Source organism: Colossoma macropomum, unplaced genomic scaffold (genome assembly GCF_904425465.1).
Source record: "Colossoma macropomum unplaced genomic scaffold, Colossoma_macropomum, whole genome shotgun sequence".
NCBI lineage: Eukaryota > Metazoa > Chordata > Actinopteri > Characiformes > Serrasalmidae > Colossoma > Colossoma macropomum.
This window is the reverse complement of record NW_023494801.1, coordinates 33,875,598-33,893,597: the sequence shown is the minus strand read 5'-3', so window position 1 is coordinate 33,893,597 and position 18,000 is coordinate 33,875,598. Positions and strand designations below refer to the sequence as shown.

The 18,000-nt window shown below is 38.6% G+C and overlaps 1 protein-coding gene across 1 annotated transcript; it reads right to left on the bottom strand.

Annotated features, from left to right (window-relative positions):
- Positions 1-9,653, bottom strand: LOC118821050 (scavenger receptor cysteine-rich type 1 protein M130-like). The gene is made up of 3 exons (XM_036589457.1): positions 9,547-9,653; positions 708-740; positions 1-338 (listed from the first exon to the last, which is right to left on the bottom strand). The coding sequence occupies exons 1-3, from the start codon at positions 9,593-9,595 to the stop codon at positions 1-3; spliced, it is 420 nt and encodes a 139-aa protein (XP_036445350.1). The 5' UTR covers positions 9,596-9,653.
- Between the last annotated feature and the right edge of the window lie 8,347 nt (positions 9,654-18,000).

Here is an 18,000-nt window from a genome sequence, read left to right as displayed (position 1 = left end):
TTATGACATAAAAATGAGTTTACCTGAGCAAGTCACACCAGCGTCTTCACCATGATTACAGTTGTGTTTGCCAAATCCATTATGACTGCATGCTGTGATGGAGCTTTCACTTCCAGAACAAGCAACATCATCCAGATGTATTGGGCCACTTCCCTGACCAAAGTGGGCACTCTCAGGGGCGCTGACCGCTGTGCCACATCCCATCTCTCTGCACACCACCGCTGCATCATTCATGTCCCAGTTATCATCACACACTGTTCCCCACTGGCCATCGTGATAGATTTCCACTCTACCAGAACAGACGCCGTGTGTATTGACAAGTCTTATATTTGAGCCGTCTGTCACAGTGGGAGAAAAATGCACAGCTTTATGAACAGACATGTTTTTATAGGTTCTAATTTAACATGCAACACATTATCGCAAAAAAAAACAAAAAAGGCTAAACATTGGATTCTGTTTTCCGCTATATTGTAGAGGTGGCACACCGCAACCCATTATGCTCCACATGATGTGGCAGAGCTCTCCAATGAAATGAATAGAATGCAACGCAGCAAATTTATAAGTGAATGCATACTGTTAAAGAACACTGACCAACAGCATCCCTTATATGTTGCTACATGAGAAGTCACATCACATTAAGTAATCAGTCCTCTGCTGTAGGCATATTAATTTCAAATCATCTGTTAATCACTGAAAAGGAAACTTACCAGCCAACATGGTGCCATCAAGAACAATGACTGCTGGAACAAAAAAGAGATTTTTCCTTAAATCAGATCACAATCATAGTTGTTCAGTGAGGCAATAATCTGTCATTTAGTCAGAATTGTAGAGTTATTTCCAAATAAGGTTCAATATTATTTGTTTTTTTACAGCAGGGGTCACCAGTCTTAGCCTGAAAGGGCTGGTGTGGCTACAGGTTTTCATAATAACCAAGCATGAGCTCACATCATATTACTAATCAGGAATGAGACCAACTCATTAAAAAAGTGGAATCAGATATATTTCCTCTTAATTGATATGAAAACCTGCAGCCACACTGACCCCTTGTGGGTAAAATTATTGTGTTCTACAGCATTGACAAGTTTAACACACGTTTGAGGAAGTTCTTAAAAGCTAAAAGTTGCAGAAACCATTTCTGTGTAAGGACTGGGACAAAGAAGTAAATTGTCTTCATTTGGGCTGATTGGATTGAAGATAAAGTGATGAATATTAAGAAAAAAAATTAGCAAAATTTTGTTTAGCGCCGAAGATGAAAGGTTGTTACGTAAAGAAGTTAGAAAAGCAATTATTACTAAACCCATGTTAACAATCAAAAATGTCTCATATAATTTAGTGTCTGTGAATTCTCTGAATTTGCAGTTGTGAGAGCCTGTTGTTACTGAAAGTCATCATTTGTTTTGGTAATTTATTGATTTATGCTCTTAACAGGGGAAACAAGTGTTGATTTATTTAACACACTTCCAGTGCATGTATCCACTCTGAGTGTACGCACACAATGTTTTTAACTTTATCCTTATAAATATGAATATAAGTATTGACACACCACAAAAGAATAACAATGAAAACAAAAGGGTTACATTTTTGAAACACCCAGTGGAAAATTAGCCAATTGGGAATTGTTTTACTCTGTGGTATCTAGGTAGATACAGCTAAGCAGACTCTCTTTATGACTTCAAGAAGCCCTACTGTGTGAGCTTAACCATCAGCATAGTTATGAAGTGACAGAGGATTCAACTAATCATGATTTGATTTTTCATTGGGCAGAACCAGTTTTGTGAGGACAAACATCTCTCATATGTAGGGATCATAAAAAAAGGTTTATGTGAGTCACCATTAGTGTAGCGCTAACAAACTACAAGACTCTTAAAGGGGTGGTAGGAGAAGTTAGCATTATCGTAGATGTGAGTTTTTTCCACAAGTAAGAAGTAATACATAATCAGCTTTTTGCAGAATTGTGGTTTAATTTTGGCCTGCTCCTCTCTGCACTGACTTCAGTTTCACAAGGTTACTCTTAATTTAAAAATCCTCCAATCATCTGATTGTCACTAATTTTCAAGGTGATTCAGGTCGTGTGGTTGCCTAGGCCATGGAAGCTCATTCACTTTCTTTTTAGAAATTAGTTGTAAGTTGGCTGGTGATATTAAATTCTCCTCTACTTTCTCCTGGTACATCGCTTAATTGAGGCTTCCATCGATGATGTGTGATGACCCAGTACTATATCATAACACTCCCACCTTCATGCTTCGCTGTGGATGTTTTTGGGATCATAAACAAAACTTTCCTTTCTCCAAACATGACGTTATGCCAGTTATTGCCAAAGAGTTCTATTTTTGTTTTTTGTCTGAGTAGAGCAAATTGTTCCAAAATAGCAAATTTAAGCAGAGGAGTTTAGTGTGGGTTGTAGGAACAGAGATGATTGCGGCATTCATTGCTTGTGGTAGTGTAACTGTTGTTCCTGCTGCTTTCATTTTGTCCTGCAACTCTTAAAGTGACTGCTGTCTTCTGTCTTACCTTCCTTCGGTAGCTTGATAGAAGTCTTGTGTGGTGCACCTGTCTGGGTGTGATTAGTTTTGGTTCCATGAACTTTCCACTTGTGTATTATCAAACTAACTGTACTGACAGGCATGTGTTAGACCTTTGCTAGGGCTCTGTAGCTTCCATTTAAGTGTTGTGTAAAAATGTTGTCCCTGAGAACTTCAGGAATGTCTTTCAACATGAGTCCTCCTTTTTGCATGAAATTTTCCTAACCAGGTGGACAAGGTGAAACTTGCATGAACATTAGTGTGTAGAACTTGATTTATTTTTATTTTTAACCTTTACAAAAATATAAAGAATAAAATATGTGTATGAATTAAAGTGTTTATAAGTACAAAGTTTAGGTAAGCCCCAATGTGGTAGGCATATTAGCAAGCACTCTGACCCAGTACTGAATCACTTCTGTTCGTCTATATGAGAAAAACATTAGGATAGATATAGAATAACCTTTTGGTCCTGTTTAAACTAGGTAGCTAAATATGTAACTATGTTAGACTTATAAATGGCATTCTTGAGCTGATAAATGTGGCTTGAAATTCCCTCTGGCTGCAGTGTTTATGGATCCTGTTTATATATGGTTTCTTCTTTGCGTTTTAACTTGCATTTGTGGATGCAGTGATGAACTGTGTTCACAGACAGTGGTTTTCAGAAGTGTTTCTGAGTCCATGCAGTGATTTCCACTACAGAATCATGTCTGTTTTTAATGCAGTGCTGCCTGAGGGCCCAAAGATCTTGGCTAACCAATACTGGTTTTGGCCTTGTCCCTTACATACAGAGATTTCTCCAGGTTCTCTGAATCTTTTAATGATATTATGTACTGTAGATGATGAAATCCCCTTGTTTTTTGCTCTTTTACGTTGAGAAGCGTTATTCTTGAATTGTTGCACTAGTTGTAACATTTGTCATGCAGTGTTTCACAGAGTGGTGAACCCCTCCTCATCTTTACTTCTGAAAGACTCCGCCTCTCTGAGATGCTCTTTTTGTACTCAGTCATGTTACTGACCTGTTGCCAGTTAACTTTCAGGGTTTTTTTTTAGCATTACACAACTTTACTAGCCTTTTGTTGCCCCCGTCCCAACTTTTTTGGAACGTGTTGCTGCTATCAAATTCAAAATTGGCATATATTTTTCAAAAAACAATAAAAGTTATCAGTTTCAACGCTCGATATGTTGTCTTTGTGCTATTTTTAATTAAGTATAGGGTTTAAATGATTTGCGTATCATTGCATTCTGTTTTCATTTACATTTTGCACAGCATCCCAACTTTTTTGGAAATGGGGTTGTAGTTCTATATAGAACCTTGAACACTCAAAGAACCTTTTGCATGATTCAAGTGTTTTTTGCATCATGAAACAGTTTTTCAGACTGATGGTGAATGTGTTCTCTGTAGAATTTTATTGATAAGGGTTCTGTATACCACTAAAAGGGTTCTTCTATCGTTACGATGTCAAGCTTGTTACAAAAGAATAACCCATTTTGTAGAATAGAAGAAATAATAATAATAATGGGCTGTTAATGAGCTGATTAGTCAGGTGTGTTGGAACCAGGAAACACTAAAAGTGCAGGACAGTGGGGCCTCCAAGACCAGTTTTTTGAAAGACTTATTTACAGCGTTATGTATGATTGAATAAGCTCACCAGACAAAAGAATTAGTCCCCTGTGACTGAAATATAACTAATAGCGTGTAATACCTCCACAAACACAAATAACAGGGGTGCTCCCCAAATGTCAAGAGGCACGCCGGGTTGCTGGGAGGCTACCACTCTCCAGCTTGGCCCCTTTACCGGCAGTTGAGTCATTGCATATTAAAGCCAGTGGTTGGGCAAGCCAGAGCCATGTAGGGGGGCACAGCCCAACCGCTTTGTTTGTCAGTTGTAAGTAGCAGAACAGTCTGCAGGAAAAACTTAAAGTTGCATTTTGGAGCAAAATTTGTTCTCCTTCAGCTTCTTTTGTCTTTCCTGTTCCCTGCTCACTCCTACTCTTCCATCACTCTTTCTCGGTGAGTGACAGGGGGTCCGGCTTCCTTGATCTCAGCAAAGCTGCCCAGAACTTGTTCACCCCTCTGTCCCAAGCTTATTGTAACACAATAGTAGAAATGCTACTGTCTGAAATGTTTGGAATGTGTTGCAGAAAAAAAAAATCATGAAACATTAAGTAGTGTACTTTTGTACTGTTTTCACTTTAATCAGGTCACACCACAAACTACAATGTAAAAAAAAGTTACCAGGCTGCTTTGAGTGCACTGAACTGAAGTTCAATGAAAAAAAAAGTTAACAAAATATAAGACAGATTTTTATTCTGTTACCGTACTTTTCAAAATTCAGTTTACTCATAATTTACCTAAGACAGCCTTTAAATACTAATTTTTTAAAGTTTAATTTTTTTTTTTTTAAATTTTTTTTTACCAGAACAAAAAACTGAACTTTAACTTTACCCTTCATGAAAATGAGGTGAGGTCTCTCCATCCTGTTTCCTTGAAAGCATGTCCCTACAACTCCTGTAAGCCAATCACAGTTACTGCACTAACAGCCTCTCGGTGCTATATAGAACCCTTTTCTAAAAGATCCTGTATAGAACCACCTACAGCACATTCTCCATCAATCTGAAGAACTCATTCAGCACTCAGTAGCAGTGATGCCAACCAATCAGTATACAGTAGCAATAATGCTAACCAATCAGCACTCAGTATCAGTAATGCCAACCAGTCAGTACGCAGTAGCAGTAATGCCAACCAGTCAGTACACAGTAGCAATAATGCCAACCAGTCAGCACTCAGTATCAGTAATGCCAACCAGTCAGTGCTCAGTAGCAGCAATGCTAACCTATCAGCACTCAGTAGCAGTAATGCTAACGTTCTACTGCTCAAAAAAGTATCTGCTTTAGCTTGGCTGTCTAGTTAATGGTGCTGTGCTGGTAAAAATAGATGAGCAATGTAGTGAAATGAAACATTGCTATGATCACCACAATCCTAGAGGCTCATTCATTTCACAGCAGCACAGTCAGTAAGGTAGAATGGATGCTTTCAAAACTAAACAGTTACATGTTTCTTATTTCTCCCTTGTAACTACTTTCTGTTGAAAAAATGACGCCTTTAACTCCCCTGGTTCTGTGAGTGCCCCCTGAAGGGCTGGGGTCAGAAAAGCATACTCGTGTAATTGATTGTGAAATTACCAGTAATTGGAAAAACGTATGGCAGGATGTTTTCATTTCTCCTGCTTCACTTGGGTTTTGAAAATGTTAAACAAAATGTCTAAATGTAAAACAGGTCTATTTCTGCCTGATGGGCTAAATGCAGTGCAGCAGCTGCATTTATTCGCAAAAAATTTAAATCTGCTGAACTTTTCCGCCGTGCAGTTTGGCACATTTTGCCGCAACCCATCAAGCACTGTGCATGTGGCAGAGCTCTCCAGTGGAATGAATAGAATGCAGCAAGGTATAGTTGAAAGTGGACACATACCCTTAACGAACACTGACCAACTACATGATTCGCTACAAAGAGAGCATGTCTGTAAGTATTGTGATGTACTGTTTTTTCCACATCACCCACCCCTGCTTTATTGCTACATGAGAAGCCTCATTATATTGAGTGATCAGTCCTCCACTGTATGCATATTAATTTCCAATCAGCTGTTTATCACTGAAAAGGAAACTTAAAAGCCACGGTGTCACTAAGAACAATGACTACAGAAAAATGATATTTTTCCTTAAATCAGTGACATAATAAATCATCGCTTTACAGTGAGACAGTAACCTGTCATTTACATGTAACACTTTCTATGAATGTCACGTTTGTAAGCATTTACAAACACAATTATAACATTATAATGCATTGTAAGGCATTATAAACACGGTTATGAATCTTTATAAAACTGAATTACACTTTATAGCCATGTTTATTATACATTATGAATTTTATTATAATGCACTATAAGTAGTGTTAATAATGTGTTATACTGTCAGTGCTAAAGAAGTCAGTCTCAGCTTGGAGATTTTCAGTATTTTATTTCTCACTGCTGGTGCTGTTAGGGCTGCATCTTCAGGGCTTCAGTCCTGAATATTCAGATGCTCCAAACAGGCTGTCCAGCCTAGAATTACTGCTACACTGCGCTTTTCTTACCCAGACTTACTCAGCTGTTTTACTGAAAACAAGCAGGACAAGTTCAAAGAAGTAACAGCAGAAATGAAACTGTTGCTAATATGCTGCTTTAAATGACCAACTAAACACCATAAGAGTGATAATTAAAACCAGAACACACTTTTTTCAGGTTTTTTGCCCAGAAAGTCTGTCCTGCACCAGAAAAACACATCACCAAACATCACAGCTCATTCAGAGGGAAGCTGTGGACGAAGCAAGACCCTAATAAAGCTCAAATAGAGTGGTGTTTTCCCTCTTCTTCTCTTTCCTGCTCCCTCAATATATAAGATGTGTTTAATCAAATGCTTTTTGTCCTAATAGCTTGGTAGTCAGATCATCCTTAACATTCAGCTGCCAGTTTATTAAGTACACCTATCATATCAGTGTAATTTGTAGACTTATACTTACAGACTGTAACATATCTGTGTTATTGTGGGGTGGACCTTTCGCAGTTATATGGTCCTTGAGTTCTGGCTTAGAATGTTTCAATATACCAGTTTTGTGAAGAGCAGCATGTATTTTTACTAAATTCTTATACTGTAAAACTTGCAGACTTCACAAATACGTACATAAATTACATCATTAAGTATCATTAAAATAAATGTAAACAAAATAATTGCAAAAGTGCTGCTTGTAATGGTCAGAAACGGTCTGCAGAATCAGTGCTGTACTTGAATGAAATTGCGCTGAGTTATGCATCCAGATAATATGATTTTAATATGATTTTTTTGTGCTGCCCCAGGTTGCGCAAATAATATCTGGACAACAGCAGACCTTTGGTCAGAAACTGACCAGTGATTAATGGTATAGAGGCTAATAAACTATGCCACAACAGATGGACAGCAGTCTGTAACTCTAAACCTGCAATGTGCACCAATCTGGGAGGTGTTTCTTATATAATGGCCAGTGAGTGTTAGAATAAAGCCTAATACCTAATAAATTGGCAGCTCAGTGTATCGCGTATGCTCTGCTTCACTGTGCAACAACTGAAAGACTCAAAACACACATTTTTTTTTCTAAGAATAAAGTGGAAAGTTACTAACCGGCTATGCCAGCGTCTTAGTTTCCATCATATGTGCACTGCTTGATTAAAAGGGAAATCAAGTCATTAACACTTAAAGGAGAACTTAAAGGAGAACTTAAAGGAGAACTGAGAACATCTGACGCAAAAGTTTAGCTAAGCGTCTTCATTTGTGGGAAGATTGTGTTCTAGACCCAAGACAGTTATTGTGTGCAGGAAATATGTAACATTTTCACTGTTTTAATGCATTTTAAGTCCAAAACTTGTGGCAAACTTAACTAAGTTAAGGTTAAGGTTGAAGTTTTACTGTACAAATACAAAACATACAGTACCAGTTATGCCTGGGCGATATCTAAAAATAATTAGCACAATATTTTCTAGTTAAAAATCATGATTAATTGATAATATTGCCCCTTTCTATTCTATTTTAGTCTATAGGCTTTTTAAAATATTGACTGTTTTAATGAAAATCTTTAATAAATCTTTCATACTGAGTAACCCAACATCTTTTGAGTATTGTCACCTGTCATTATAATTAATGTTACTGTAAACATGCGTGTTCATGAGCTTCTTCTGCTGCAGATTCGTGGCGATTTAGAGCTCCCTGCTGGAGGAACGTCAGACTGCAAGTGATTTACAAAGTGATTTCTACACTGAAAACAAGTGATTTTCTTTTGTTACAGCAGCGTTTTCATAATCCAGTTAACCACCAGGACACTGTGCACAGAAAATACTGCACACCGGCCGAAGGCGAGGATCAGAGGAACTTTCTCTTCAGATTAGAGGTAACTTGGCTGGTCTACGCTAACTTTCAGTCATTTCAGCTCGTTTTTTTACAGCTGCGAGTCACTTTGAAGAGAGCTGAAGTTCCAAAGCGCGTCAGCATTTATTTTATATTCTATTGATGTCAAGTAAATTAAGAGGAATTTGTGTGGTGAAGGGAGGATTTCAGTGCGTAGCAGAGAGAAATAACACAACACTCAACATATACAGCAACCCCCCTCTCTCTCTCTCTCTCTCTCTCTCGCTCTCTCTCTCTCTCTCTCTCTCTCTCTGTGAAACTGACGTGTGAACCCCAGTTTCCCTCCGTTTTTTTCAAGCTGTTTAAGGGTGAATCAGTCCTCTCTAATTCTCAGTCTTTACCAAAATAGTGATTATCGCCTTTTACACATTGTAATTAGGTTACTTGTCCATCATTGACGATATCTGATTACATCACCCTATCGCCCAGGCCTAATATCAGAAGAACAAGATAACATGCTATTAATAATTTATGATTCAATTCAAAATACACTGTAGGCAGACAACCATTCAAACATTTGGAATCACTTGCCATATTAACCATTTTTTATTGGAATAATAACGTCATACAATTTGGATTTAAATATTACCAAAACTATTTAAGATATTTTATTCAACCTTTCAAGATTTCAATGAGCAAGAACTTGTTTTTTGTCAAGTTATCTACCTTAGATTTGATCTCCAGTTTTGAAATATCATTCTGAACACATCTAACAATTAATATTTTTTTTTATTTACAGCTTTATGATGTTCTACTAGTGATCTGAAACTTGTGAAGTTGCACAGGACGAGCAGATTAAAATCATTTTATGCATTTTTCTGCAGTCAAATTAATTTAACTTTAAACTTTTTAGCAGCGAGTCAAAACATTTTAACTGTAGCATGTTTTTTCTGTTTCAGTATAAAACCATATATTGAAGGTACAGCTGTTCCAGTGGCATCTGCCCTCTCAAAACAAGTTCTTTGCTATAAGAATGGATAGAATGCATCTTTATAACTGAAATTACAGACACAGCATTTTGCTCCTGGAAAAAAAGGAAGAAAACTGAATTTACCAAGCATTAAAATGAGATGAGGTCTCAGCATCCTGGGCCTTAGATCCATGTTCAAGTCCTTGTTCAGTTTGATTTGAACTACAGTGTTCACTGCTGCTGTCTTTGAACAGTTTCACTCTGAAATACTGATGACTTTGTTGCCCGAGGCAGCAGAGGCGGAGTTTCTGTTCCTCTTTTACACTTTTTCCTGTGCTGTAAAAGGCGAAGCCCATACAGTTATTACCAGAATTATTAAATAGAACTAAAAAGTGTCTACTTTGACGCTTTGTCTACGTTTACTGGAGTTACACTTTCACTGGATGAAATGAATCTGTATGTATGTTTCAGAGCACTGTTGTTGGCAGTGTTTCCAGACTGATTTTGAGGGCACAGTGAACACCATAGATTACTATGTCAGTTCAATGTGTATCAGAATACATTGCAAGTCTTTTGTTACTGTTTAACAGACTGACAAACACCTACTTTATTATCTCCTTTATTTTTGTAGGTCTGTTTCTTGTACCACCTATTTGACGACTGGCTGCCCTCAAACTTTTATATAATAACACAAGTCTGTGGATGGCAATTTTGCATGTTAGCCAATGGTGCTTGGTCACATTGAGCAACACAAAAAATGACAGAACTTTACGATTTACAAAGAACAGAGGCGATATTTGATACGATACGATACACTTTGTCAGATTTCTCTGAATTTTTTCTTGCATCATAGCAGCTCCATGGGAAATAGGGGGTAGGGGGAGGGAAAGATGACTTTCACAAACAATCAGACAAACACAAACATTACAGTAAACCAAAACAACACACTTTATACCATCACCAGATTCCACTATACACCCTACAACCCAATATCTGTGCGTTACCACCTGAGCACTCATCTAAGCAGTTCACTCATTTGGTTAAGTATCACAGTTGACTGAGGCATGAAGGAGTTTCTAAACCTGTTAAGTCTCGACTTCGGTTCTCTAAAACGTTTATTTGAAGGCAAAATATTATATTCACCATATAGTTCATACAATGGATCAGACAAAATACCACACACTAATCTTTCCTTACTTTCCTACAGGCTGATGAGAATTTACTGCCTGCTGCTCTTTCGTATCAGAATCGGAATCAAGCTTTATTGGCCAGGTATGTTTACACATACAAGGAATGTGGTTTTAGTTACAGGAGCTCACAGTGCACAGAATCAGATTTTACAGTAGTAAATAAAATAAAATAAAACATACATTCCTACCACACACACCTACACACACAGTCATACCTGTAAACCTTACATTGTGCATTGTGGAAAGTGCTGAGTGCAGCAGCAGTTAAAGGATGTATAGTGGCAAAAAAGGGATTAGTGAGGTAACAAGGCTGGAAATAAGGCAGGTAAGTGAAGTAATAAGGATGGTAATAAGGCAGGTAACAAGTCAGGTAAGTGAGGTAATAAGGCAGGTGAGTGAGGTAATAAGGCAGGTAAGTGAGGTAATAAGGCTGGTAATAAGTCATGTAAGTGAGGTGCTGAAAACGCTGGTCTGAGACTGTAGTTACAGAGGATGGAATGTTGAGTGTTACTATATACCATATATACTATAGACCAATATATATATAAGAGGTGCAGTTTGAATATTGTTTGTATGTAATAAGTTAACTGTTCAAGAGAGTGATGGCTTGTGGGAAGAAGCTTCTCTGTAGCCTGGAAGTCCTGGGGCCATATTACAGAAACTTCCTGTTTATCAGAGCGTCACCGCTCCTTGGTTTCAGTTTCCATTTCCCAAATGCTTTAGCTGAGCGCGCTAACGTTATTCCTCCTATTAAACAAGTCAAGTCAAGTCAAAAGGCTTTTATTGTCATTCCATCTATGTACAAGTACACAATGGAGTGAAATTACGTTCCTCAAGGAACAACACGGCGCAACATGGAACGAAAGAGTACAAAGTGCAAACATGCAGACATAGTGTGCAAACAAAAAATTAAACTAGAAACAATACAATAAATATGATAAACAGACAGTAAACAGACAGGACAGTGCAGCGCCGACACAGCACTCATTTCTGGACATGAGGGAGGGTTGTGGAATAAGGTGCAGAGATATTTAACATGCTGTGATCTGTGAGTTACGCAGTCAGATATCATACATAAACACAGCAGTTACTGAGGTAGCACTAGAGTAAACAGTGTAAACACAGTGTTAGCAGCAATGTTCCAGATAATGCAAGTAGAGCATCAAAAGAGGTGTGTGAGTGTAGAGTATGTGTGTGAGGGGGTATTCAGATCAGTCCTTGTGAATTTAAAAACCTGATCGCTTGAGGAACAAACACACGTTCAGCTCCGTCTCCTCATTATTTACCACCATCACTGTTATATTTCATCAGCATTAACACACAAAGGTGATAAGAGGGACGGTGGAGATCGAGTCTGCAGAGTTTGAGAAAAAGCAGAGCTAGAAAAGAAAAACATCTCACAGTGAAAGCAGCGTTTTACAGTAGAAATAAATGGAGCTCATTATGTTGGTTATAGTGAACTTTGCTGCCTGACACAGCATAAAACATTTAAAACAGAAGTTAAGACGCTCTGGGGTTTATCCTAAAGTTAGGACAGTATTTAGTATGTTTGTGTGATGCTGTTTTCTTATCTGGAGTTAATGATAAGATTATGAACTTAAGAACTGTTGTTACGTATTAACTTCTGTCCTAAATTCAGTCCTAACTGAAGTTGTCATGGTGACTAAGCAGATAAAATAAGATTTCAGACTTAAGAAGTTTCTGTAATACAGCCCATGATCTGTATTTGGCCGAAGCGCCGGCCTGAAATAAAAAACAAAACTCTGACTGTCAGTATTCTGGCTGTAGCCTACTACGGAGTCAGGCTTGTCACTGTGAACTTGTTTTCCTGTTTGTCATTGACATTTATTAAGTAAGTTTCGTGTTCTGTCCTGGTCTTCACCATTGTCCCTTCACACTTTTCACACTGTTATGCTTTTGATTACAATAAGGCTGAATCTCATTTCTTATTTTTACCCCTGCCCCTTGTTTTCGAGTGTTACCTTGTCCCTTGAAACTGAGTTACAAGTGGTAGTGGTTGAAATCTTCCCCTGTATATGGGCCAACCTTAAAATAAAGAACAGCATTACGTCATTAAGAGGCTACTAGAGCCGCTCTGTAGGCAAACCTGCCAGTATGTAGCTGTAGTATCCTTTGCGGAAACTGCTGCACAGATGTAGAAAAGACCAGATTGCAGTCCTTAATGCAAACCACAAAACTGCAGTGTTAAAATGGCTCAACTTGTTACTTTCCCTTCAGTTATTTTAGTGCGACACTGCTTGATGGAGAGATAAAGCAGCCAGTGTTAGAGTCTGAATTGTGGCTTAACCGGAATGTGCTTAAGAATTGACAATAAGTAATCGTAATATTTTAAAACGGTATGTTTAATTGTGCATTGTGTATAATTATAATGATAATAATAATGATACAATTTATTAATATATCTAATTTTATTATTGCCCTATTACCAAAAATGTGGGTAAATCTTGGGTCTTAATGCGAAAGTTGGGGTGCTCTTGGTCAAATTGTTTTGCTGATTTTGAAGATAAGTGCACATCCTGTACAGGAACACACTTCTGCACATTTTAATGCACAACAACAATAAAACCCACAATCACAATAAAACATGGCCTGTGCAAACAAAAACGCTCATTTTAAGTGTTGTATTTAATTTTTTTCCCCAATATGTTAAACTCAGCAAATAAATAGAGATTGTGCACATGTTCATTTGTTTCTCTGTAAAGGATGTTAAACTTACTTTCACTTAGAAATTCTTCTAAATAAAAATATTGATCACAATGGAAAAATCAGTGGAAAGGGACCACCTTAGCTGATCATGATAGCTGTGATTATCTTTAGCCCTATTTGAGCTAGGCCTGGGCGATAGGGCGATGTAATCGGATATCTTCGATGATGGACAAGTAACCAAATGGCAATGGGCAGTTAGAGAGAATTAGAGAGGACTAATTTGCCATTAACCAGCTTGAAAAATACATCGTGAAACTGGGGTTCACACTTAAGAAGTGTGTGGGCTCACGCAGCAGTAGTCTTTTTCACAATGTCTGTTAATGCCTTTATTTCTTTCTGCTAATGCTAGCTTTACTGCACAGATTCCCCTGAATTTACTTCATGTGAACAGAATCGAGAATGACTGCTGACGTGCTTTGGAACTTCAGCTCACCTTAAAGTGACTTGCTGCAGTAAAAAACCTAGTTAAATGGCTTCATGTTAGCATAGACAAGTTAACTGTAACCTGGAGACAAAGTTCCTCTGACCCTCTTTACGGCCAGTGTTGTCAGAAAAAGGTAACAAATAATATTTGAAAAAAAAATGTACACAAAGTTTTATTCACTTTTACTCCTAAAACATTGAGTGATAACAAGGCCTTTAAAGCTCTTGTGGAGTAAACTCCCCACCGTGTCTGCTGTGTGTGATTTACAGAGAAAAATCAGCAGTGTTTTCTGTACAGATTAAGTGTCCCGGTTTTTAGTTGTATTATGAAAAACGCTGCTGTAACAATAGAAAACTTTGTTTTTAATGTGGAAAGCATGTTTGCATGGCTTTGGAAATCACTTGCAGTCTGACGTTTCTCCAGCAGGGAGAATCTGCACCCGAAGAAGCTCATGAACGCACGTGTTTGCAGTAACGTTTATAATGATGAGTGAAGTATTTCTCAAAAGATGTTGGGTTTCTCAATGTCATTATTTAGTATGTGAGTTTTTTAAAAGCAATTAATATTTAAAAAAGCATATGATCTTGTAACGAGGCAGAATAACTCAGACGCTCGCGGTTAAAAAAAGAGAGTGAGACTTTAATGTTTGAGTTGTAATCCAAAATCGTGGTCAAAAAACAGGCAAAGGTCAAATCCAGCAAAGGCAAGAAGCACAAAAAGACAAACATAACAAGGCGAACAAAGTCCAAAGGGCAAAGACAAAAAGGGCTAAAGTCAAAAACTGGAAAATCACAGTAGACAGAAGAAAATACCGCTCAGAAGCTCTTGAATAAGAAGCAATACCTCGCATCGAACTAGACTAAAAGCCCGGGCTTCATACTAAACTAATTATATGAGAACAGGTGTAATCAGTTAATACTCAGGTGACAGAGAGCGGTGATTGGAGAAAGATGGAGGGCTGAGAATCATGTGATTCCCCTGGGGGTTCTGGGAAATGGAGTCCCTAGAGACTTCTGAGTCTGAGGGATGCGTGACAGATCTAAAATAGAATAGAAAGTTGGTCAAAGCTGCCATGAACTGTATGTATTGGCAATTTGAATAATGCATGTCCACCACAGGAACTATACACTCACGGGCCTGAGGTTTACTCACAACATTGGTAGTTCCAGTAGTGGTATAATAACAATATCAGTTATGAAGAACAAAAGTACTTAAAAGATAAAAGAAAGAGGATCTGTTAAATACACAGTGTAGGGCTTTGCGTGTTTGTCAGCTGCGTAACACCACACTAACATTCTTAGTCTGCAGTTTCACACAGTCTCTCTTCAAAGCCTGTCATATAAATGTGTTTCCCAAGACCACTAATACGAAACATCACAAGCTCTTCTGTGTGAAAAGTAATGACATCTGAAGAATCCAAACCCTCTTGATTCCAAACCAGGGGACTTGATCTGTTGTCTGGACAAGTGAAGTTTATACGTTGCGCACAGGTTCCAGACACCCAGCCAGCCCGTAAGACAATGGACTGACACAGTTTTATATCTGGACTGATGCCAAGATTAGACCCAGCTTATAGAGGACAAGTAACAAGTGTGACAAACATGACCATATAAGGAGAAACACAAAATAGGCAGCCTAAAATACAACTTCAGCGCACACACACAACACAGCACATTTCACAACAATAACTTCCTTCATTCCACCCTTAGAACATACTGTAAAAGATATGTTCTCGCAAGCTTAATCAATCTATCCTTTCCTCTTCCAGAGGAATATGGCCAGTATTTCCCTCTTTCTTCACGTCCTAAAGACGGGTCTCTTTCCCTTCAGTCCGCATACAGGCAAATTGGGGAAATGAAGTGGTTCCATTGTTATAAGGAACGCCTACGCCGGTGGAGTTTAGTCATTAAGCACCAGAGTAATTTGAGGCAAAAGTAAATAACAATAGCAACTATTACCGGTGCTACAAAGGGAAGTACATAACGGAGCAGTTGCTGTAAGATCCCAGAAAACATACCTCCAAACGTTGCCAATCCAGGTAAAGATCTTATCAAGAGATCCTTCTGGATTTGGAATGAGTCTATGAAGATTTGTTATGTATTTATCAATATTTTCATAGTTATCTGGGACTTAGATACAACAGGAAGTATTGAGAATGTGACATACCCCTCCTTTTTCGAAGGTCAGCAAGTCTAAAACCTTCCTATTCTCCAGCACTACTTCTCGTAACGCACAGATTTCATCATTTACTAAGCGGAGAGCTTCACTAGTCTCATTAGCTAGTTTCTGTGTGGAATAAGCCAAATAATTTATCTTCTGTAAAGCATCTACAACACCTCCAAATGGGAATATTCCCCACCCTACTGTCTGCGCTATACTAGACCAGGGGTCCTTCATAATGTGACCATTCCATGTTTGTATACCTGCTAGGGTAACGCCAAGTTCTCTTTTCATATGATGTAAAGGTCCATGAGATTGTAATGTGGTCCATGGATCGGTATGGACTGTAATAGGAGGCATGACTACAGCCATGTAACAGGAACCGCACCATGAATCAGATGGGAGTGATGGATAAGCCTTGTTTCCACAAACCCAATAGAAACCCAAAGGGAGTGGTTCCCTCATCCAAATACCGCATGGGTTGGTATTTGTGGTGGTAGAATGTTTACACCAAAATGTGCCATTCATAGAGAAGGCAGAGATTGAAACGGAACATGTACTGTTACCAAGATAAGTGTCCTCTGGATAACAAGGTTTGTCAATACATACCCAGCCTGAGGAAGCCCTCACAGGAATGGGATCTGCTAATCCATAATTCCAGCTAGATTTATCCCGATAATCACGCGCTATAGTTAAATTTTGATAAACCATAAAGTTGTAATTAGTACTATCAACTCTAACAGTATACTGCCAGTCAACAATCCGGGAGTTCCAGCATTAGGATTGTAACAGGCAGCTCTATTTGACCTGAGACATCTAACAATAGGCAATGGCAAGTTATCTTCACTTATACCATCTACCATCATTTGTGCTGTTATTCCAACACTTGTTTCTGAGCGGCGGCAACAGCCTCAGATAATGTCTGGCAGTATTGCAGCAGACTATCAGACATAACATGTATGTCTGCCACTTTTAAATCAATATTTCCTGGAAGTGACATAGGACGACCAGTAATAATCTCATGGTGTCAGCTGGGTACTTCTGTTAGTTGAAGTTCTGATGCTGCAAAGTACAGCTGGTAAAGCTTCCACCCATGAAACCCCTTCATGATGTAACTTGGTCAGTCTGGACTTTAAAGTTCTGTTCATCCTTTCAACCTGACCTGATGCTTGAGGTCGATAGGGACAGTGGAGATGCCACTTTATCTCCAACAACCTTGCTACTTCTTGACAAACCTTCCCAGTAAAGTGAGTTCCTTGATCACTCTCAATGACCCTTGGGAGACCCCACCTTGGGATAAAATCTTTCACCAGACATTTAGCGGTATGCAGGGCGGTGCCTTTAGTAGTGGCATATCCCTCAATCCACCTTGAGAACTTGCAAATTATTATCAAACAGTCCTGTTTTCCCTGGCATCTTGGCAAAGTGATGTAATCTACCTGCAATTCTTGAAACAGGCCACTCGGTGGTGTTACAGTTTGGTAGGGGAGGGAGTCAGCAAGTCCTGGATTTGCCTTAAGACAGGTGGTGCAAACTAGACAATGGCTCTCCGCATACTTGCGGAATTTAGGATTCCACCATACTTGGTTGAAGCGATGTACCATCTGAGTTACTCCAGGGTGACCTAGACTATGTATGGTAGCCACCAATAGGGAAGCAGGGCATCAGGAGCCACATATTTACCCCCCTTAACCCAGATACCATCGCGAAGAGATGCACCTCGCTCAACCCAAGTCCAAACTTCCAAACCCGGGGCCTGCTGGTATAAAACAAGCAGATCAGCCAAATTTTTAACAACAGGTTGTTCACAGGTTGACAGGATATATTTGATAGGCAAAAGACAAGCCCTTTTTGCTGCATTATCAGCTAAACAGTTGCCTTGGTGTTCAGAAGATGTGTCAGAAGAATGGGCTTTTATTTTAATAAAAGCAACCTGTTATGGAAGTGTGAGCACTTCCATTAGGTCTGCCACCTGTTGAGCATTTTTCACTAGGGTTCCATGTGCTGTCAAAAAATGTCTCTGCTTCCATAACAAGCCAAAATCATGGCATATGCCATGGACATACTTTGAATCGACAAATACATTTGCTTTAAAAT